At 45.9% G+C, this 24078-nt stretch overlaps 1 protein-coding gene across 6 annotated transcripts in view; it reads right to left on the minus strand.

Moving 5' to 3' along the window:
• LOC119433482 (mesoderm induction early response protein 1) overlaps window positions 1-24078 on the minus strand; it is a 34347-nt gene that overhangs the window by 8435 nt on the left and 1834 nt on the right. For 3 of the 6 annotated variants that reach the window (XM_037700717.2, XM_037700720.2, XM_037700719.2), the window contains exons 3-11: window positions 19054-19184; window positions 17808-18210; window positions 16203-16276; window positions 15760-15819; window positions 15204-15273; window positions 8737-8793; window positions 6573-6670; window positions 5562-5643; window positions 3740-3831 (exon numbers count right to left, since the gene is read on the minus strand). In XM_037700717.2, coding sequence (XP_037556645.1) covers window positions 3740-3831; window positions 5562-5643; window positions 6573-6670; window positions 8737-8793; window positions 15204-15273; window positions 15760-15819; window positions 16203-16276; window positions 17808-18210; window positions 19054-19184 — 1067 coding nt within the window. The remainder of the gene's footprint in view (window positions 1-3739; window positions 3832-5561; window positions 5644-6572; window positions 6671-8736; window positions 8794-15203; window positions 15274-15759; window positions 15820-16202; window positions 16277-17807; window positions 18211-19053; window positions 19185-24078) is intronic. The other 3 variants (XM_037700718.2, XM_037700721.2, XM_049659225.1) reach the window with 1 other exon arrangement.

Consider the following 24078-nt stretch of genomic DNA (forward strand, 5'->3'; position numbering starts at 1 on the left):
GAACAATCTTGCAAGTTTAACTATGCTAACAATGTCGTGCGAAGGCCATCGGTAGGCACAATTATAGCAGACTAAGTGGCAACTGAGGTTGGCACAAGCAAGTTTCTCCTTTCTTTAACCTTTCCTGGTCCGAATTTTTCAAATGAAGTAAAAAATTTACATTACATCTGAATGACAAAGCACGCAAGAACTTAAGAAATCATTCCCACTAGAATTTTTTGGCAATGAATGGAAGATTCTTCTCATGAACTGCCAACTCAAGGTGTTGTAAGGAGCATGTGGTTCTTCAGACTTCTCGATTCACAATCGTAATGCACTGAAATATGACCAAATTATTTGACTGACCATTTTTCTGCCACCCAAGGCAGATGACAAACATTAGGCAGCAAGCTCCAAAGATACCGTGCAGAAGTCGGACTTCAGCATATTACCATGCGAGCCGCCACCTCTGTCATTGCAGCATTGCTAGTGCCAAGAGCCATTGACGAGGGTGGCGGCTGTCAGCACTGTCGAGTTGTGTTTTCCGTTTGCCTTGGAGCCAGCATGTGAAGCCTTTCCAACCACTCCACTAGCCACCTGGCCGTCCCGTCGATCCTCAGCGAGAGCTATCCAAGCAGCGTGCGTTGTGAGCATTCTGTCGCAGTGACAAGCATGCCCGGTATTCTGGTAACCGCAGGCGAACTGGCCGTTTTGACAGATGGGTGAAGGCGTGAACTAAAGCCCCTCCATACAACTATCGCTGTGATGAAGGGGCTTTAGCGTAAACGCGAGTGGCCTCAGCGGCCTGCACGGTGCCGCCATCTAGTGGTGCAGAGCTTAACCAGCCAAACACAGCACTACTATTGCTGTAACGAAACGTAAAAGATTTTAAACATTTAAAAAGACAACATGTTCACAGTTACACTCCCGCCAAAAATTTACACCTGCAGAAAAGTATAATACACTTTGGTTACTGCCATATTAGCTCTGCGTTCGTCTGGTTGAGCTCTGTGCCAGCAAGTGGGTGCACCGTGCAGGCCGTTCACGTTTGTGTCTTCGCTCATTGGGTAAAACGCCCAGTGCACTTGCGCTTACATTTACTCGAATACCGGACATGTTAAAACTCTATTGTGGTGGCAATTCACCGGCTTGAAGTGATGGCGGCAAACACATAGATGCTGGCGCCGATTGGTTAATGCCAGGCCGATGTGCTGCAGTCACTCCACTCGCTTCTTGCCCTGTAGAGGGACTCGAAGTCACAGCTCGACATGTTGCTGATCAATAGATTTGCAGCCCACATCGTAACAAGGGCGATCCCTGGTGCTCATGAAAAGAAAGCTTGAGACTACAAGTCCAACAATGACAGCACAGTTTGCGTCAACATGGAGAACGTGGTAACACAAGCAAACGTATGACACTTGCAGTGCTTGAGTATAGTGATAAATTGTCTTGTGTATTCTCTTTCTGTTGCTTTTTTTTATAGCAACAAGTTAACATGCTAACTATTACAAACAATGTTTGTTCACCATAAAGTTTGAAATATTATCGATGACGCGACCTGGGTAGCTAATCGGATAGCTCCCCGAACTGACCTCAATCCGCTAACTATGTCAATAGGGAGACGGCTGTTGAAAACTCGAGGGCGCGGTGCTGCTGCGATTGGTAGCGATGCACATTTTTAAAGCCTTATAATAAATTACACACTTTACATAGAGCGCTTAAATGTGTCACTTAATGATCAGAACAACCTACCCTAATGACTCAGTACATTTGTATAAAAAATCATCGAAATCGTTCCAGGGTCCCTTAAAAGGACATTCCACATCTGCTGCCTCGCCCAAGAGCGGCACTGGCCGGCTAATTTTGTATACACACACAAATACCCAGGAACCAACTTGCCCAACTGTGACTTCTGCTGGCTTACAATCTGCTCAAAGTTATACTTCCAAGTATTCCAGATCAACTGGCGGTAATTGTGGTTATTGTAGACTAACTACACATCACATACAAACTGATAATTTGGGCAAGTCATTCTTGAGGCAGTTACATTTGCCACCTAACAATACCTGATGCTGAAAGCACGTCTTGTGCAAGAATTAAAGCAAAACACTGATACAGCTTGAAAAACGAAAGTGCGAAAGAAAACAAATCACAAGTGTTAACATGTGCAAAGCCAGACACCTTGCTGCAACTGAAACATTCACAACACCTCGCAAGGTTGAAAGTACTTGTGTGCAGTGGGCACGTTTGCTGCGCGCATGATGAGAGTTTCTTACAAAAATCACTAGAGGGAACTGTGTCACTAGTGTCCGTGGAAGTTACAACGTGGCAGTTCGGACAGCATGGGAATGATGGCTACAGTACATGGCTTTGCCTAAACTTGATCCTTCTGGCTTTGAACAGCTTTATGACCTTTCAAACTGATAATTTTCAACAAAATATTGCTTTATAAATGCCACAACTTGCAATGATATTGCATGTGCGTAGAGTATTACAGTAAAAGATCGTTAATTCGAATTTCGCGGGGACGCCCATTGAGTTCGAATTAAACCGAAATTCGAACTAACGAAATTCATTGAAAAAAACAGCAGGAATTGAGACCGGGTTGTTGGAAAATCACTCAAAATATTTACTTTCGAAAATAATCCGTGATCACTGTCTGTTTCTCTTCTTTGAATGCGATCGCCATAGCCTTGTTTTCCAACGCGCGAACGTGGCAGAAAGCATCCTCTGCGTCTTCCTCGAAGCTGAAGAATAGACGCGCGACACGCATAGCCTCCATTAGTTCCAAAGCTGAGGGCCACGTGGGTGCATCATCCTCTTCGTCATCCGCACCTACATCGACGACGGGCGCTTCTCCACCAGTCACCTGTGCGATGATATCATCGTCGGTGATTGTGCCGCAGACCGCTGCACAGCGATATGCGTCGACGTAGTCGTCGAAGGTCACGTCCTCCAGCGCATCCCGCAATTCGGCAGGAATGACCACGGCCTCGCGCTCGTCGGGCTCGCAAGCTGTGCCCTCATAGGTCACACAAAAGCCACTGTGGCGGAAGCAATTGGCAACAGTTGTTGCCGTGACCTGATCCCAGGCCCGCACCAACATATGCAAGGCCGTGAGCAGCGTCACATCGTAGCGACACGGCACCGAACGACTTCGTAGCTCTGACATACACGAGGCCTAGCGACTGAATGTGCGGCACACAAAGGACACGGAGACTACGCAGACACGTCCGGCACGAAGCACCACACGATGCGAAGAGCGAGCGCAATGACGACAGTGACGCCGCTGCGCTCGCGCCATCTATCGTTGAGCCTTGAAAGCTTGCGGCGGCAGTATAAAATACCACCACGCAGCGGCGCGCAGTTCGAATTATCGATAGAGGAGCCGATGCGCGCGTGAACTAACGAGTTGGTTAACCCATAGACGCCTATATATTGTGGCCGGACCATGACCATCAGTTCGAATTAACCCGAAAGTTCGAATTAATGAGGTGCGAATTAACGAGCTTTCACTGTATTGCCTTCATTTAGAAAAAATAGGATTGCTCCAAAATTTGGGCCAGTTTAAGCAGATAAAGCGTAGTAAATAAAGCCACAAGAATGTTTGAAGCCACAAGCAAAACGATCACACAAATCTATGAACTAACCACGACTCCCATGCTCTAGCTCCCCTAGTAATTTTTGAAGGAAGCTCTATGGCATACACTATACCCCTGCAAGTGGAAAGCAGGACCACAGCACTGAAGGATGGTCCTACCTTGTGAAGTTGGATGAGGTGGAAGTCCTTGCCGTACAACCGAAGGCCACTCTCGAAACTCCGGCACTCTTCTTCGGACCAAAGGCTCATCTCTGCGGTTAAGGGTTCGTGCAGTGAGACACTTTGTGCCAATGTTCAGAAAACCGAGTCAGAGTGAAATTACTCATCGAGAGAATGCTTTTCAGTTCACACTGTTCTGAATGCGCGTTCAGCACCGTCCCTTTGTGTGCCTGAAACATGTAATATGAACAGAGCTTGCATGTATCACATAGCTACGTGAGCACTGGCCTGGACAGTCTGCACACCAGAGGAACACTGCGCTATACCTCACCAATTCAGTGCAGTCCAACAAAAGCTATGGGTCCCTTCAGCCAACCAGGAACAAGAACTAGAAGCATGCATCCACTGGACGCCACTATTCCACTCGTGCAGGTGGAATAGTGGCCCTTGTGTCCATGATTGGTGTTGTTCCTGTGATTATTGGCTGACACAGGCTGTATGCATGCTTCATTGCAAGGAGTAGCTGAGATGAACGATGATGATATAATTAGGTTGGGCTTAATACTTCATTGCTGTGAAAGTAAGCACTATGTGCTCCTAGACAGGTAAAGAAATAAGCTACCTCAATCTGAATCATCAGATGTGTGCCAGATGTGTGCCACATCTGATGATTCAGAAAATTTGAACCCTTTGCAGGTCACTGCGGTACAAGCTTGGCGGTGACCATGTGTTTGAAAAAACACACCCTTTCGGAACAAAGCACTAGCTTGGAGGTGCTGCTACCTCTTCCAAGTTCTAAAAAAGAAATATTTTTACTGTGATACAGCCTCTTGGAGTCTGCCAGAACAGATATTTTGCTTTGTACTGTACTAGCTGCCACCTATTACTGCTTCGAAGTTGAATGCTAGTTTCGCATAGTTTCGCATGTGACTGCATGACCAGCCATTACATCTGTTCACATGCCCAGGCCACATTCCGATAGTAAGTGCTAGAAACATGGACACGCCTACAATGCAGCTTTTTAATGTTATGCAATGTAAAACACAGGGTTAAAAGAGAATTAATTCCATAGAGTAAGCGCAAACTCTATACACATTCAGACACAGGAGATCATTTCACTGCAACAGGTTATCGGGTCAAAAGCCTAATGAAGCAAAAATTGCGCACACCTTTAAGAGTGCCGAGTTTCTGAGGTAACCCATTACCAATACAGTAGACTTCTGCTAATTCGACACCAATTAATCACTTAAGTGTTTTATTATTTTGGCCAAAAGCAACCTTATATTGCTTCCTTCTTTTTAAGGCTTATTTTCAAACTTCACTATGCTTCTAGAACATTTTCAACCAATTTGCTTTATGTTTTGTTTTAAGTGTGAAAACCTCATTTTACCTCTTCACTATGCCATTGCCGCAATCGGTACAGACGCCATCATTCCAAATTTGCCAAAAGGTGCAAAAAGTGCTCAAATCCAAAAACATGGTCGTTGAGTGCCTACAAAGTATTGCCTTTATGTAGTAGCAGAAAACAAAGACCACAGTAAGCTTGCCTCTACAGGCCCTGATGACTGCAGTCTCCCTCTCTTGGTGGTGCTTAGAAAGCAGTGATGTCAAAGACGCAATACCTCTTGCCGAAAACAACAAACAACAGCCTGTTTTCAGCAAAATTATGTAGGCTGCTATGGGACTTGCCAATATTTTTTTTTTTCCTAGAGATTCGAGATTAAGGACGATCAATTAAGGCAGTCATTTGTTGTACAGCCTAAAGACCAGTGCCAAGTTTTCTTGCAAAGAGCTAACACGGTGAGCAGGAAGCTGGCCTCACTTGTGGGTATGGTGGGGTTCATCCGCCGCCTTCGCAGTGCTTCCTCAACGTTGTGTCCACACTGCAGCAGCAAGTACAGTGCCTGCACGTGCAGTGGCAGCGAGAAACAGAAGATAAAGAACAAACTGCAAAAGGCACTTGAAGACCACCGCATTTTCACAAGTATAACCTGCACCCTCAATTACAACACTTGGGGAAGGGAATTGAAGTCTATGCTTATGTGGTCAACGAACTATTTTTTCGACAAGCGCATACATGCTCTGGACGTGCTGCGAGCATGAAAATACAATCAGCAAACAATGTTTCAGATGCTCGATTTTTTCAGACCTGCTCGATAATTCAGACTTCTCTACAGCACCGTCATTTACTTTTTTTTTTTGATGCCTTACCCTGTCTCGCTCAATTCTTCAAAGTGATTTACATGTGACACAAAAAATCTGAGAAACACAAATGAAGCTGCCACCATTCAGGCTGCCACCCATGTCTTAACTCTCGTTGTCGAGTTAATTCCTTCACTTTTCGAGTGTTGTAGGGTTGCTGCAAAGAGTTTCATCGACTTGCCACCAAAGGCGGCACTCGTTAAGCCTGGCTGGTGGAGGTAGTGGGTGGCAAGCCTTCGCAGGGACGCTCACCTTTGATCTGTTTGTACATGTAGACCATGGGAGATAGGGACGATCAGGCATGAGATCATGTTCATAGGCTAGACTGAAGGCCACACATGTGAAGTGGAATTTTGGGTTTACGGGCGATCAGCCGGCAACTTTCACAAATGCCTACCAAGTTCGTATCCACACGAACAGCATAAGCTCGCATGTGGGCAGAAAGGCCTAAAACTGAATAAACATGTACAGTCGACACTTGTTGCAATGAATCGTGATAATCCAAAGGTCCGTTCTATCCAAAGTTATGGTTGCAGTAGGTTGTGAAATGGCGAGACTTCGCATATATCGCTGTATACCGTTGTCTACCACAAATGGTTTAGCAGTGGCTAAGCACCAGAGCAGCGCTCACCTGTTCGTCATCTCGAGTGTGGCTGCCCAGGGGTAAGGAGTTGATGCTCCCCATGGTGTTTGCTGTTGGCTCCTGAGCCGTGGAAAGGTAGTCCTCCACTGTGAGCAAGTAAATACATGCACACATACAGGTCACACATGTTCGGTAGCAAGCATACTTTCTGTACAGTGTTGCATGGTGAAGTGGATTACGAGCACTGGTAGTCACGACTGCTCCCTTCTTGTTCAGCCCCTTGATGCTACCACCATTCTGGAGAATATTATACAGGATGACTACTATGTTGGCACTTTCAAATTCCCAAATATTTTCAGGTTTTCCCAAAGTGTTCTTATGAAAGTTTCCTGGCAGTCTACAGTAGTTTATACCTTGCCAAGTTACTATTCCAGCCCATAATTTTCAACAACTACAGTTGAATCTCGTTACAGTAGAACCCCGCTGTTACGTTTTTCACGGGACCGTAAGAGATGCGCTTCCTCCCTGCTTTTCTTTCTTTCGCGCGCGAGACGCGGTTGTCGGCTCCCCTCGCACACTTTCACTCGCACATGCAGCATACGGCGCGTATGCTGCATGTGCGAGTGAAAGTGTGTGAGGGGAGCCGACGACCGTGTCTCATGCGCGAAAGAAAGCATATGGTGCGCAGCGACGGCGTTATCGCCCTTGGACTTTATACGGAACATCTATGAGCTAAAACCAATTTTAGGGCCGGAACGCGTCATAGACACCATCTTTAGATAGTAAATGCGGATCTCAAAGGCCATACTTTTGGTGGCGGAAACCGAAAGTACGTAATAAGTATCGCCCCCGGCACTTTGGGCGGCCAATGCCATCGTCAAGCAACCAAGCCAAGCAACATGAAAAGTCAAAATGGCCGCTCGGGCCGGCGTGGTGTGGCAGTTCGCATCGTATGATGTGGGAACGGTTCCACAGTTGCAACGTAACAGCGGGGTTACCAATGCATTGGGTTCTATGGGAGCTGTGCCGGGACCGGCCAAAAACGACGTAACAGCCGGGAAAACGCAGCACCCGGGAACATAACAGCGGGGTTCTACTGTATAACGAAGTCGTATCTGACACGAAAATGCCTTCACTATAAGCCTATATTTGCTACACACTGATATTGGTGAGAAATTTTTCGATTTACTGCGTTATATCCACTCCTTCGCTATATCCATGTTTGTTATGTCGAGGTTTAACTGTCTTACTGGCAGACTGTTGATCAGGTGGGATGCGCTATCAGATCTGACTGATTCATGCGTTTCCTGATATGCCAACTGCTCGGCCAAGCTCACACTTGCAAAACCGGCAAAAGACACTATCATTTGCGGATTGCATATACATTAAGCCTTCTGGCATACCACCAGCTTCACCATGACAATTTTAGGTACCAGTTTATCTGATTTAAGGCGACAGGGGTGAAAATTGGCTGTTTTCCCACTAACTTTCCTGAACTGACAAATTCCCTGAAAGTTCCAGGTTTTTCCTGATGGTAGACACCCGGAATATATCACTACTGCCAACACTTCACAGTGACTGAATGTGCAAGAGCACACATACACGCACATACAAGCCCACGCTTACAAAAACACATGCAGGCAAGCATGCAGCACTATGCACGTCACATTCGTGGCCTAAGTCATCAAAAAGCTCAAAATGATGTCCCCTAAATTTGCAGCACTCTTCCAGAACATTGCAATGTTCTCAGTCACATAATGTATAAAGCCCATGCCACAGATAAAAAAAAAAAAATTGCTGACAAACGGCGACTAATTTCGCATCTGCCATTCTTCAATGAACACAGGACCAAGTACTACAACTCTTTGCTGACCAAACATATGCATGTTTTGAACGTTGCAAATGCTGTTCCATTTAAGAGCTGCCCATGCCCGCTGCACTTCTATAAGCCTACTTTCACAACACTCCTGAACTTTTGATTGCACTGCTTGTGCAAAAATATAGTTACACCCTAAAGAAAAGTTGGTAAGATAGCCAAAGCAACAGCTCAGCCCAGTCTGCCATTAAGAGGTTTGGAATGCAAGTGCATTCAAACCACGTTGACTGCAAATGCTACCTTCTGCTTTACTGCAGAGGCTTAAGTGGTAGTCTCAAATGTTCAATCAATTACCGTAGCGGCCAAGGTAGACAAGAGAGAAAAATAAAATCATACCATCACTGTCCGAGAGCTTGGCCGGATCCCAGAGCAATCGGTCCTCGTTTTCATAAGCTGCAGTTGCATTATATATCAGCAAGTAAGTAAATGTAGCAAAAATGTCCTTCCAGCAAGAAATAGAGAAATTAAAGAATCCCGTCAGTTGTTTACACAGTATGCCACTTGTTTCTCTATGTCACAGACTCCCCAAACACAATGCCTTCGAGCCTCGATGCTTTTGAGCTAGGTGCGACTTTAACATATTGTCACCCAGCTAGTATAGCTAGAATAGTTGGCCAGCAGCAGATAGGCAAAAAAACACGTCAGCCTTTAATAATAGCTGGACCTCGGAGAGCGCGCGCGCAACCACGAACTTCGTCGTTCTCGCCTCAAGGGGCCAGTGTCACCACGTGCCAACTTATTTCGCGTCATTGCTCCCCTCTCAAAAGCGACCGACCCGGTCGCTTCAAGGGCATGGGGCGAGCAATATGGGCAAGAGTGCCAACATGGAAAGGAAAAAAAACAAAACATACAGGCATGTACACAATGCTGAAGCGGTTTGTGAGGGATGCTTATCCCTCGCGTGCGTAGTACGGCTTCATCCGTACTACGTGGACGACTTCAGCACGGGGACGGCGTCGGTTCGAACTAGCATCAGAGCTTTGAGGCACCACCTCATAGTTCACATCACTGAGGCGGCGTACAACTTCGTAGGGGCCGAAATAGCGGCGCAACAATTTCTCCGAAAGCCCACGGTGTCGGATAGGTGTCCACACCCACACGCGGTCGCCTGGTGAGTACTGGACGTTCCGTCGGGTCCGGTTGTAACGGCAGGCGTCGGTATTCTGCTGGGTGCGGATGCGATTCCGAGCAAGCTGGCGAGCTTCCTCTGCTTTCTCGACGAACTCTTCAGTGGTGTCATTCCTTGTGGTTCCGTGGTCTACCGGGAGCATGGCGTCTAAGGTGGTTGTAACGCGACGTCCGTAAACGAGCTCGAATGGTGTAAACTCGGTGGTCTCCTGCACAGCGGTATTGTAAGCAAACGTCACGTATGGCAAAATTGCATCCCATGTCTTGTGTTCCACATCAATGTACATGGATAGCATGTCGGCCAATGTTCTGTTCAGGCGCTCTGTTAAGCCGTTAGTCTGGGGATGATAGGCTGTGGTCCTTCGGTGGTCAGTATGCGTCAGCGTGACGACTTGTTGCAACAACTCCGCTGTAAACGCTGCACCGCGATCAGTAATGAGCACAGCGGGTGCACCGTGACGAAGCACGATGTTGTGGACGAAGAAGCTGGCGACTTCAGCAGCAGTTCCCCGCGGCACAGCTTTTGTCTCCGCATAGCGAGTTAAATAATCGGTTGCCACGATTATCCACTTGTTTTGCAAGGAAGAGGTGGGGAACGGACCAAGAAGGTCCATTCCGACTTGCTGGAACGGCGCCGGAGGCGGATCCAAAGGCTGAAGGAGGCCGGCAGGCTTGACGGGTGGGACTTTACGCCTCTGACAGTCACGGCACGTTCGCACATAGCGCTGAACCGACGAAAATAGGTGTGGCCAATAGTATTTCTGCCGTATGCGCGCTAATGTCCTCGCGAAGCCTAAGTGGCCGGCACAGGGATCGTCGTGACATGCCTGTAAAACTTCCTCGCGCAGCGCCGTCGGAACGACGAGAAGGAACGTTTCTTGGCTGTTCTCAAAATTTTTCTTGTACAGCACATCGTTCCGCAGGCAGTACGATGTCAATCCTCGTGAAAGTGGGCGTGGGACAACAACGTCAGCTCCCTCGAGATATCGGATGACTGGAAGCAGTTCAGAGTCTGCACGTTGGTAGTCAGCCATGCGCACCACGTCGACGACACCAAGAAACGGCAAATCTAGCTCCAAGTCGGAGGATGTCAAGGGAATAGGAGAACGTGACAAGCAGTCAGCGTCGCTATGCTTACGGCCCGATCTGTAGACAACAGTCATGTCGTATTCCTGGAGGCGGAGGCTCCAACGAGCGAGGCGACCTGATGGGTCTCGTAGATTGGCAAGCCAGCAGAGCGAATGGTGATCACTGATCGCTCGAAATGGCCGGCCGTATAAGTAAGGTCGGAACTTGCTGATGGCCCACACGACTGCTAAACATTCTTTTTCGGTGGTTGAATAATTAGCTTCTGCTTTTGTGAGGCTACGGCTCGCGTACGCAATTACACGTTCTGCGCCGTCTTGCCATTGAACCAGAATAGCCCCGAGTCCTACGTTGCTTGCGTCTGTGTGAATTTCAGTTGCCGCGGTGTCATCAAAATGCGCCAGCACTGGAGCGGATTGAAGGCGTTTGCGCAATTCGGTGAAGGCCTGCTCTTGGTCTTCCGTCCATGCAAAGGGCACATCTTGTCGCGTCAGTCTCGTGAGAGGTTCTGCAATCCTCGAGAAGCCTTCAACGAAACGGCGGTAGTAAGCGCAGAGGCCCAGGAACCGCTGAACAGCCTTCTTGTCTTTAGGGTGAGGAAACTCTGCAACGGCAGCGAGCTTTTCTGGGTCTGGTCGTACTCCTTGGGAGCTGACCACGTGGCCTAAAAACTTGAGTTCCCGGAAACCAAAGTAACATTTTTCAGGCTTGATGGTGAGGTTTGCCTTGTGTATTGCGGTAAGGACACTTCGTAGTCGAGTGAGATGTTCATCGAACGTGCTGGAAAACACAACAACGTCGTCTAGGTACACTAGACACGTCTGCCACTTTAATCCGACGAGTACAGTGTCCATCATTCGTTGAAACGTAGCAGGAGCCGAACAGAGACCGAAAGGCAGGACTTTAAATTCGTATAGCCCGTCGGGAGTCACGAAGGCGGTTTTTTCACGGTCACGCTCGTCCACTTCGATTTGCCAGTACCCTGACTTTAGGTCTAACGAAGTAAAGAACTCAGCATGACGCAGACGGTCCAAAGCGTCATCGATCCGTGGCAGGGGGTAAACGTCGCGTTTGGTGACTCGGTTAAGCCGTCTGTAGTCAACGCAGAAGCGGAGCGTGTTGTCTTTCTTTTTTACTAGTACGACAGGCGACGCCCACGGACTTGTCGACGGCTGGATGACGTCATCATTGAGCATTTCTTCAACTTGACGCTTAATCGCCTCCCGCTCCATAGGTGACACGCGGTATGGGTGCTGACGAACAGGCCGCGCCGACTCCTCTGTAACTATCCGGTGTTGCGTAATGGAGGTGCGCTGGACTTTAGATTCTGTGGAAAAACAGTCAGAGAATTCTGTCACTAGGCCCAGTAGCTGATCCTTCTGTGCATCTGCTAAGTCAGCATTAATGTGGACGCGGGTACTCAGGCTGGCGTGAGTTGTTGCATCCGGTGAAGTCACTTGTAACGTGCCGACGTCGGAGAAGTCAGCAATGTCGTTCAGAAAGGCCACAGCTGTACCTTGAGGGACGTGCTGATACTCATGGCTGAAGTTTGTCAACAAAACTTGCGAGCACTTATTTTGTATTCGAACAAGGCCCCGGGCGATGCAGATGTGTCTTTCGAGCAACAGCGGGATATTTGCCTCGGCAATACCCTCATAGTCGTCGAATGCGTCGCAGGTTACGAGGGTCAATACGCTGCTCCTTGGCGGCACCGTGATGTTCTCGTCGACAATCCTCAAGGCGTTGACATACGTGTCGTCAGTGCTGCTCCCTGCTAAGGCCTGCGCCGTTGAAAACGTTACCAGGGACTTCTGTAAGTTTATCACGGCTCCATTAGCCTGCAGAAAGTCCATTCCCAGAATTAGGTCCCTCGAACAGCTTGGGAGGATAACGAAATCTCCGAGGTACGTAAACCCACGAATGCTCACTCGCGCTGTGCATCTTCCTACCGGGGTTAGCAGATGGCCTCCTGCAGTGCGAATCTGCGACCCAGTCCACTCGGTAGAAACTTTCTTCAGCTTGCAGGCAAGGTCCATGCTCATAACTGAGGTGTCCGCTCCAGTGTCGATTAACGCTGTTATTTCTTCGTCGTCTACGGTGACGGGAATGTTCGACGTTATTACCTCTCGTACGGTGTTTGACTGCGTCTGTACGTCTGCGTCGTTCTGTTTTGGTCGTTGTCGTCGGAGTGGAGGATCTTGCGCACAGTCGACGTCAGCGGCCTCACCTCCGGAGGTCGCTGAACTCAGTTTTCCCGAGCCGCCGGGCTAGGCGAGCGGCGTCTGAGAGCGCCGCGAGAGAAGGCTTGGCTTGGTGATGGTGACCTGTAACGAGCAGGAGACGACGAACGGGGCTCGTGCCATCGTTGATCACCATTGCGACGATTCGCGACGAAACTCTCTATTTCCGGCGGCCGCTCACCAGGTCGTGGACGAGGTGCATTTGGGGCGAATCCTCGGAGCCCCACATGACGATAAGGACACATTCTGTAGATGTGCCCGGCTTCGCCACAATGATAACAAAGGGGCTTGTAGTCTGCGGTGCGCCAGACGTCGCTCTTCCTAGTTCTTGCTTCGGCGATGTGCGGTGTGCTGCGAGGCCTGAAGCTAACGTCCAATTGTTGAGCGGGGTGTACCATGCTATACGCACTTGAGGGTGGCGGACGGCGTACTGCTTCTGCGTAACTCATTTCAGGACGCCGTCTCTGCTGTGGTTCCTCGTACTGTTCAGGAACATGGACGGCCTGTCGGACCTCGGCGCGCACCATTTCCGCAATCGAAAGTTGTCCACAGAGGCAGCGGTCGTCTGCATCTTCTGCAGTTCCTCCTTGATGACAGCCCTGATGAGTTCGCGCAAGGCGCCGACGTCGTTGCCGAGGGTAACGGCAGAGAGCTCCCTTGAAATCACGGCGTCGCGGTTGTATTGCCTGGCCCGTTGTTGAAGGGCCTTTTCCATGGTGGTGGCTTCGTCGTGGAACTCTGCCACTGTCGTCGGCGGATTTCGAATGAGGCCAGCAAAGATTTCCTCTTTGACGCCGCGCATTAGGTGGCGCACCTTCTTTGCTTCCGTCATAGAGGGGTCCGCACGTCTGAAGAGCCGATTCATGTCTTCTACGTACGCCGTCACTCGCTCATTCGGGCCTTGGATTCTCGATTCCATTGCTAACTCCGCCCTCTCCTTCCTGTCCGCCCTGGCGAAGGCACTGAGGAACTGCCGACGAAATTCTTCCCATGACGTCAGTGTCGCCTCGTGGTTCTCAAACCATATTTTAGCGGAATCTTCAAGAGCGAAGTACACGTATCGAAGCTTACGCTCGTGGGTCCAGTCGTTGACGTTGGCGACCCGGTCAAAATGGTCAAGCCAGTCGTCGGCGTCCTCTGAAGCACTCCCGTGGAAATGATTCGGCGTCCGGATCTGATTGACGACCACGTGCGATGCTGCAGTAGCGGCAGGAGGTGGTTGGTTCGTCATTCTACTTCGTTCGGGTAGCAGACCGTGCTGTGGCTGGAGTCCCTGGAGACGTCGGCTGGTACGTACGTGCACAGGGGTAAGCTCGGCCGAACTACTCGCCGGGCTTTGGTCTGGGGTACGCTCCGGAGATCTTAACATCGACCGTACCCAGCACTTCCACCAGAAATGTCACCCAGCTAGTATAGCTAGAATAGTTGGCCAGCAGCAGATAGGCAAAAAAACACGTCAGCCTTTAATAATAGCTGGACCTCGGAGAGCGCGCGCGCAACCACGAACTTCGTCGTTCTCGCCTCAAGGGGCCAGTGTCACCACGTGCCAACTTATTTCGCGTCAATATTACCACAAGGGTGCTTCGAACAGGCATTCTGCTCTATACTGTAGATGGTGTTGCGGGGGGGAGGGGATAACATCAGCGAGCCTGCATACCCAAGAAATTTTCGGTCACATGCCTTGTCAGCCTACAACGCCAGAACAAAAAGCATATTTTTACGTTGCTTCAACATACAGAAAGTCTCTTTTTACATTTCAGAATAAAAGAAAGGCGCATAGTGCCTCAAGACTAATACTTATGCCAAATTCGACTGGTAAAATTGTGATCATGCACAGAGAAACGTGTTGGATATCTGCGGGCTTCTGTTTTAACACACTCCTGCTACTCGCTGTTGTCTTTTTTTGCCAGCTAAGTTAAGCAGGCTATATCAGCGGGCAAAACTAGAAGCCGTCCAGGGCCTATGTTTGCAAACGGAAAAAGGGTATACCGTCACAGTTCAAATGATCTGCACCACAGAGAAACAGAACTATTCGTGAAGTTTATTTATGAAATATATCCCTGTGAGGGCGGCCGAAATTTAAGGTTTTATTATGCATTATTTCTATGGAATGGAAGGTGTGCTATGGGTAGGTTCAAATAATCAAGACACTGAATATTCGGTTGGCAACTGTATCTGCAAACTGGAGAAAAATCAGAACTTGTAAAATTCTTGGCATCATTACAACAACTGTAAACAAGCCCCAAAAGTCGGGCATTTAAAAAACATTGCAAAAGGTGGCAGGCATAAGTCGAGTAATCATTACATTCAAACTGAAAACAGAAAATGGCATCAAATGATGTTTCTCACCTGGCGCATCATCATATTTACACAGCCCCACAGGAATGGTGGCCTGGTATTCCGAACCAACTTGTATGGTCTAAAAAGAAAGGAGTGGTAATGTTGGCCAGGACTGCTACTTTGTTCATAACAAAAGTTTGTTAACCAAATAAACGGTGATGTTTATTGTTAGGTCTTCATTCAGTAGTCTTTCAATCACTTGTGTTTTTGTAAAATGCATCGTTAACAAGGCCGAATTCTCAACCACCCATGTACAGTAAACGTTGTCTATCTCGAACTTGCATATTGGAAAATACAATGTAACTCGTGTCGTCAGCTTCCTTAGGTGCCATGCATTTTTTAATCCTTTTCCTCAAAGGTTTAGGACAATCCGAAACATTACATTTTCTTTCTTTCCCACCGCAACAGCATAAAAAAAGTGACTTGTAGCAATATCTGTCTCAACCGTGACTTGTAGCAATATCTGTCTCAACCAAAGTAAACTGGCCAGGCATCTTTCTGCAACCTCGTTAACACTAGAGGAAGGAAAAAAAACAGAGCCATGAACTCGCACATGGCGTCTTACCTGATGTGGAACTCTTGCGTATGCTGGTCCCAGTATGTTGACATCGCTGAAGTTTGAGTTCTAAATGTAGTTCAGAGGAGAGAACAAAAAGGAAGAAAGCGTTAGGTTTTTTTTTTTTTTTTTGTGTCTTGTATGGAGGCAACCTCTTGCTCCAATGACAGCAGTTTGGTAGTACAAACTGCTTTCTAATATTAAGGCCCTTTTCTGAGTACAAGACGGCTACAAAAGTTGCTAGGTAGAGTTTTCTGTTTATTTCGAATTTAAACGTTATCATGTTTATTAATATGCAATGCAATATCTCGCAATGTGTGGCCTAGGCTAATTAACCTAGGCTAACTTTGGCACACATTGGCCTAGGCCACACATTGCAAAAATATTCTACACAATTCTGAGCAAGAAGTGAGGCAAGGAATAAGAATTGAGCATATCACTATGTCTCTCACCTTCTTCCAATACTCCTCAAGGGTGAAGTCTTCATCGGAGTCGGAGTTTGAAGATTCACTCGCATGGGAGACAGCTGTCATTGCGAGACGACAACAAACAAGGTACTCTCAGAAATACGTACACCACAGAATATGGTTACACCTGGAGAAGCACGCCTGGCAATGTACCAGCTGCATCAAATGTAACCAGCAGTCGAATTACTAAGTGAGTTGGTCGGTACAATTTCAATGTAGCCAGACAGCACCAAACCACAATGGCTTTGCAACTTCTCCGTCTGTTGTGGTTAGGCGCTCTTTAGTTTCTTTGAAAATGTAACCAGGTTTAAACACCGCAGAGCAACGATACAAGAGCTTTAGCCTGTGCGTTAACGTATTAGCCTTTACGAAATACTGAATTACTGGAAACATAAGTGCGAGCAGCCGGGTTGGTGACACCACCTGTTGGCATAGAGTTTAACCAGAGAGGACACAGAACTACTATTACTGTAGTGACCAACCATATTCTACTTAACTGCTGGTATAAGGCATCGGTGCCTATGTAATCGTCAACATACAGCTCTTTTGTAGTATTTTCCTTCTATGAAAACAAACTGTAGCACAAAAAACATGCCCAATGCTTTGCCGTTGGACAAAGCGTCACCACATGTCACTTTCAGCATTGTTACTGCTGTCCAAATCTCCAGTAACCTGGTATTTCGTGAAAGATTATACATCATACAGACAAGCTAAAACTAATAAATCAGTTTGAACGCATAAAGCATTTGCAAATATACTCTAGTTTTGTTTAATCTATGTGCACGAGCATGTTGATTACTAGCAGAGCAAATAAAGCCCAAACTTTCCTTTATGATTTCTTGCAACCTAAACCAAAGAACCAGTATGTTATAGCACGACATCACAGATTTCAAAGTATTTTTGCATATTTCTGAAATTGTGAAAAATAAGTTCTTCAAAACTTGTTAGGTTGGATGCACAGCTCCTTTAGAATGCAAGTAAATAGTACTCCTCTTTTGACAAACTAGTATTGAGCAGATGTGCGATCATCAACGCAGCGCTGCCGCTAGTCTTTTATTTTTGCGACCTTGTTGGCTTACCAAGCTGCTATTATTAATGGTGAGACTGGTAACATTTCTAGTGCGCCAGAAGCATAATTCACCAATCCAAATTAATTTTTCCCTTTAGCATCCTTTTAAAGGATGCAGTGTCTGCTACCTTGCATCACACTCATGGCAGTCGACTGCAGTAGCTTGGTTCCAAAGCTGTGAATGAGATGTGCGGGCTTCATGGTCTCAAAAGTCATTTCATAAGCAGTGAACGAAAATGCAGGCCATCACCACATCATGCCATTCTATAAAATAATGTGTCTGAAACACTGCAGACCATATACAGCTTTCCAAGCTCTTGTAAATAATCCACACGACAATCCAAAGTAGACCAGCCAGCACAAGTTGCCTCTGCGCAGTCCAAAAATGGACTGGAAATATAAATAAATGTTGAAGCCATGAACCGCAGGCACTGAGCACATACTTTAAGCGAGGACAGCAGTTGACAGTTAACACAGAATGCATGCAGCGTGAAAACAAAACGAACCATCCTAGCACTCACATCGCAGCAGATGAGCCGTGGAAGTAGTCCGGTGCTCACGCCTCGGTGGAGGGTGGGGAGGTGTGGGTGTCGCTCGGGTGACAGGGGACGGAGTCTTTGTGGTCGTTGCCACTTTAGACTCGACAGACGGTGGCGGTGCAAGGGTGGGCACAGCGGCACAAGGCGGCACTTCCTTTGGCGCTAGCATCGGCACTGGCTCCTTGTTCGGCGCCTCCGTCGCTGGCTTGTCTGCTGCCACCTTAGGGGCAGAACTCTCGGGGACTTCCTCAGCGACGTCACCATCTTCTTCTTCCTCCTCGTCAGACTCCTCCTCCTCCTCCTCAGACTCGGGCTCACCACCAACCCGTTCTCCGTCCTTGTACCCAAACATGGCAAGAAGGTCTTCTAGAGGCATTTCACCTTCCTGTTGCAGAGAAGGTAAGAATGGCGGGTCACCGCACCAAACCAAGTGTGCGGGAAAATTCCGCTGACAACAATGCATGGTTCACAGGGGAACTTCGGTCACAAACCAGCAACCTCCCAAGGCGCACATAGGCATGCAAGTCACTCTCCAGTGCTTTCCTAACTGAGCAAGTCAACTGCCCAATAAGACAGACGGAAACAACACACACAGATCAAACTCAGAGGTGAGTACAACTGCACAGAGAATCACAGCAAATCATCCAGTGCACCAGGGCAAAGGATACACTCTAGCTAGCAGCTGTTTTGTGACAGCTGAGTAAACTGCAATGTGCAAGGTCCAGTGATTGCTATTACTCAACCTAAACAGATAAGTAGAGATCTTGTACAAAGCATTTAGTAGGTTTTTGCTGTAACACACAAGTACCACCATAACAGTTGCCTCCTGCAGTCTTAATCCATACAGCTGGCGTTTATGAAAAAGTTTAGGACTAAGCAAGTACCACACTACTAAGGTTCTGTCATCATAAAGTGCTAATCACAAAGACATTGACAAATGACTTTGCATTTTTAATGGTTTGCTCCAGTAAAGAGAGTCCCAACACAGCATTGGTCAATTAAATACACACACTGGCCCCTTATTCTCAGTCTCTGCGAAGAACTGCAACTGCAAATCTCCATTTGTACAGACCACAAGTAAAACAATGTCGAAGCAACCTGTGCTTGGAAATGGCTGCGTAACATTGCTCAATCTGTGCCTTGTAAAGCATGTTTGAAAGTGCCCGTGCGACAGTGGCATCACAAACGAACCAATTCACAGCAAAAGCGACGTTGCACGGCAACTTACCTTTTGCAGTGTGTTGAGTTCGTCGTCACTGGCGTCACTCTCCAAGGCCTCCTCCTCGTCTAACGTCTTCTCGTCGTCATACTCATCGACAAGCATCTCAGCAGAGGGGTCGAAATCTTGATCGCTGTCTGCTGCAAGGAAAATGCATTTGCACTTATGCTAACGCAATCAACATACGCTCCCTCGGCAGCTGCTAATGTGAGCAAAAAAAAGAAGGAAAAGCGCACTACCTTGTTGAGCCATGCTACTATGCAGCGGCAGATGACAAATAAATATGGTGGGGAGACGGAGAATAACAGCTCAGCCAATTCTGCTTTTGCAAGTGCCGCTGCTGTCCTCCCCACCAGAAACACCAGAACGCCGACCAAAGTGTTGTGGTTAAAGGCGTTACATCATATTGCGGCTTCTACATGGAAGCCTTATTCACCCAAGTAATACCACAAGTCACATGCTTGCTTTCAATGACTACTGAAATCCACGGGCCGAATTGGCTACCTTGGATTTTGACGGTGTCTGCTCGGGCTTAGGTATTTTTTTTTATCAATAAAGATGGACATTCTTTTCGAAAAGAGCCCATGAATGAACTCAACAAGTTTGAAGAATTTTTGCTGAGCAAGAAGGGCATAAATATGAAAAAACTACTTTGAAATCTGTGATGTCATAGTGACGTACCAGTGCTCGAGCTTTGACCTTCGATTTATCTTCTAATAATAACGTATCACCGCAAAATTAGCGAAAATAAATTTCCAAAGGGAATCATTTATTAGTCTAAACAGTTTAAGTCCTTCTCTTTGGTGTATCCATAATGCTAAATGATTAAATGCCTTATATTCAGAATTCTGAATTTAAGGTTACAAGAAACGACAGGACAAAGCACCTTGTCCTGTCATTTCTCCGTCTTGTCTCTTCGTTGCGCTTTAAAGACTTAACCAAGATGCGAGTCGGCCATTATGAAAGGACAGGAATATGGGAAGCATGAACCTCAATGTGTAAACAGGTGGCACAAATGAGCGAGTCTGTCCCCATCCTAACCCATGCTCGGTCTAGCAGACTTGAAGGTCAAATCAAAAAAGGCCTGTGCACTCCAAATGAACTCGGAACTTAGTGCAATCTGTAACATAATATCAGTATTCAACAGCACAAAGACTGTATCGTACCTGCGCATAGTGTCTACTGCGCACATCTGAAGTGGCGCTGATAAGATTGTAAGACATACGAAATGCCTTAAGGCCAGACTATACGTATGCTTGCCGGTGCATGCAAGCTCGCATCTGCGTGCCTACCCATGCGCAGACAGTGAAACACAGCCTGTGTGCATCAAAGCTCAAGCATGGAGATCTGTTCCAGGCAGATACTGGCCCTCAAGATGCCTCGCGTCACTATGCACCTGGCTACGCAGCTACGCCCTGTGGTACAATCACTTCTCAGTAACGCCGATTTATGTCATGCGAGAAAGTGCTTTTTCTTTTTTTCTTGCACCGATTTAAGAACGCTAAAAATGAAACAATGATGTTTATAGATATTAAAGCATTTTTCAGCACTGTCAATAACAAAGTATGACACCATTTCTGCCAAGGTGTCTATGAGTGAGCGAAGTCTCTTGTATATGCAAATCGCCATTCCTTGGGCGGCATGGCAGGCGCAAGGCACGCAGACGCACGCTAGCACGCATCAGCAAGTCTATGTGCAATCTGACCTTTATGAACAATAAGTGTCAAGAGCAGCTAAATAAAGAACCAAAGAATAAAAATATAGCAATTGTTGGCAACTGTACGCTTATAAATGACAACTGTTACTTAGCAGCTCTCAATTTTATTCGTTGTCGTACGCAGCATAGAACCCTCAGAGAACAGACAGTTTCATGATTATGTGAAGGTAGAGGTATTGATGAATTAAAAATGAGCATAAATTCAAAATACTGAGCAGAAATTTAAAGCAATATATGATCAAGGATGCCATTCAAAAGCACATTAATGAGCTGGATAATACAATTCCAGACAGAAATCATAAATTTTACAATCAGGTAAGAGCACTTCGGTGATTATTGCAATTAACTTGCAAGATTCACGTGCCACTGCGAAGCTATGCGACGCAAGCAGTAACCCTTTGAGTGCCAGGCATTTCCGCCTGCTGTGTGCCGGTCTTTCCAAAGCGCAACAAATTCAATTTCTGCATAAGTGACACATTAGCAGGCTTTAATTTCAAATCCTATTAAACGGCGATATGTTGCTAAACCTTTTTACAAAGCTTTCTCAAACCAAAAATTCAGACAAAAGTAATAACGTATGCTAATTAATGACATTTAGGATTCTAAGCAAATCAATCAATTATATTAATTAGGATGCTTTTTTTAGGCTTCCTCCGAGCACATGCCTTTTGAGGTATGCATAAGCACTTAATATATCCACGACAATTTACTTCTTTGCCAACTTTGCTCTGACAGCAACAACGATCCGCACATAAGATAAGAGTTTATTAAAAAAAATATTCACATAGCGGCTTAAATTTTGGTTGCCATTGTACATTCGTTCTATCAGTGTGTGGCAAGGCAATAAATGGTGCAAATAAATGAGCAGGTAAAAAAAAAATGGGCTCTTGAAACACTGAGGTAGTTGACTGCAGCATATTTTTAAGTTAATTTAGTCTGTATTTGTGGTTAGCTTTGCCCTAAACTGTATTCAAGTGAGAAAATGGTGTAACTAATGGTGATAACATGACAACTGTAAAACAAGCCATAGAAATCAGGCATTTTACAATGAAATCGTCCAATTCTCAATATCATAGCAGCTCAAAACGTTGTGCTTCCGATCGAACAAGTGTAATGTGGAATGTAATGAAACAAGCGCGCTTGCGAAGAAAGAATGTGTTGAGGAAGAAATAAAAAAAAAAAAACATCTGTGTTGAGTTGCCCAACCCGCTATCGAAATAAACACAATCACTACAGATGAAGTGGCTGTTCATGAAAAACTTCAGAACTGAGACACTGAGAACTGAAACAAACCTAGCTATTATTTAGAATCGATATACAAATGACCTCGTTAAAGTCAGTGAGGAGCTAAGAAAGCAGGGGCAGTACACTGCTATCCAACTCGAACTTGAATAGATGCGCCAGCCAATTAGGTTTTCTCATTTCATGAACGTCTTCCAATATCGAGCTCTCTTGGGAGCTTTGTTTTGGAGTGCGAAGGCACTGGTGTAATGCAGTTCTGTGTTTAAAGCTTGTACTGAATTCTTAGGTTGTGGCTGAGTGCAGATGAAATTCTAATAATGCTAGAGCGTTTATCACATTGCCAAGATGAGTTCAACGCGGAAGCTTCAGCTAAAACCTAACTCTGATTTGCCTGTTGAAATGCACATGTGCCGTCGTTAGTCAGCCACCCAGTTTACTGCAATAAATTATGTCAAATTTAATTCCTCATCAAGGAAAACTAGGATGACTTGTGCATTCTTTACTTTTGGCCATGGAGACTACATTCATTGAAAAAAAAAAAAAAACTATAAATGGTATGAGTAAAACTGAATTAGTAATTAAATTAATGAGTAACTGTATTTCTGATGCACAACAAAACTTCGCTCTACAGCATTTCAAAAACGCTGCTATGGGCTTTCATTTAATTTATTTCCTTCTTAAGGCATCTCATTACATACATCAGGAGGGGTAGATAGAGACATGTACACATCAGATTATTACAGAACTGAAAATATGACAAAAATATATGGCTACAACAGTTATGAGAATTTCTTTAAAAATTAACATTTTCAATGAAAGTAAACCTACATACAACATAAATACTGAGGGTAAAATAGCAGATAATGATGAACATCAGTGGCAAAACCTGCATGCCACAGCGCCAAAAAATAAAATAAACAAATAAAAAATCACAAAACATAATATAATAAACAACTTCGCATATTAGGCATGTTTACAAACAATGAGTGATGTATCTGCTCAGAAGCAGTGGGTGTATGATTGCAGTCGGTGCATGAGACCTGTGTGAATGGAAAGGGCATTCCACAGCACTACTGTACTTGGAAAGTTAAGCTTACCCCACTTAAATCACAAACTTGAGATATCAAATGCGTTGTATCAAAAATGATACGTTGGACTTAAAAGAGAGAGAGAGAAAAAAAAGGAGAGTCAAATTATTGTAACTCAAATATTAAAAGATTACAAAAGAACTGACATTTTCAAACGTCTGCAATAGCAAGCCTACAAACTTAGGTCCTGCAACATAACAGATACCAAACTTTGCAGACTGCACCAGATACAGCACGGGAGACGAAACTCGCACATTCAATTAGTCGACATGACTCATTCAACATAATCCCAGCTATTGGACATTTTGTAAAAGTCCAATTTGCAACACTCATTAGCACTTGCTATCAAACATAGCTTACAGACTTCTTATATCTGCTCTTTGTGGCAGAGTTAAGAGAGTCGCAAACTTAATTGCTTCAAACTGCTCTCAAATTATGCAATTTTCATGAACCCCTGCAGAACAGTTGAAGGTGCAAATGAAATGTTCAGCTTCCATCAGTCACTATAACTTGGTTTTTCTTTCAAATGCTACACATAATTGTTCAAATCATCAGAGTCCTGAGCACACACCTCTTGTGGGATTGGTACTTTATTAACAAAGAATTTCCTTTAGCAGCAGCAAACTTAGAAAATTAAAGCGTGACAAGCAACACAATGTTTTCTTTTAGACCCCAGTGACTTTTTCAGCAACTTGGCTGTTAGCAACTTTGCCTGCTTCATGAACTTAGCAACACTGCCGCAAGAGGGCGGCACAGATACCATAACAATTTCTTTTTTGAAAGCACTTCTTTGCAATCTAGGGCCTCCCCACCATTTAATACCTTTAAAACATTATTGAGAGCAATGTTTCTCGAAAAATTTTACACACACATTCCTTAAGTCATAGTTTACAAAAAGATTTTGGAGAGCTAGCAGGTATGCGTGTATGTGAACCAGAAAAAATGGATTCGGGCAAGCTCTAGGGCTTCCACACACACTTTCTTTCT

This window comes from Dermacentor silvarum, chromosome 11 (genome assembly GCF_013339745.2).
Source record: "Dermacentor silvarum isolate Dsil-2018 chromosome 11, BIME_Dsil_1.4, whole genome shotgun sequence".
Lineage (NCBI taxonomy): Eukaryota > Metazoa > Arthropoda > Arachnida > Ixodida > Ixodidae > Dermacentor > Dermacentor silvarum.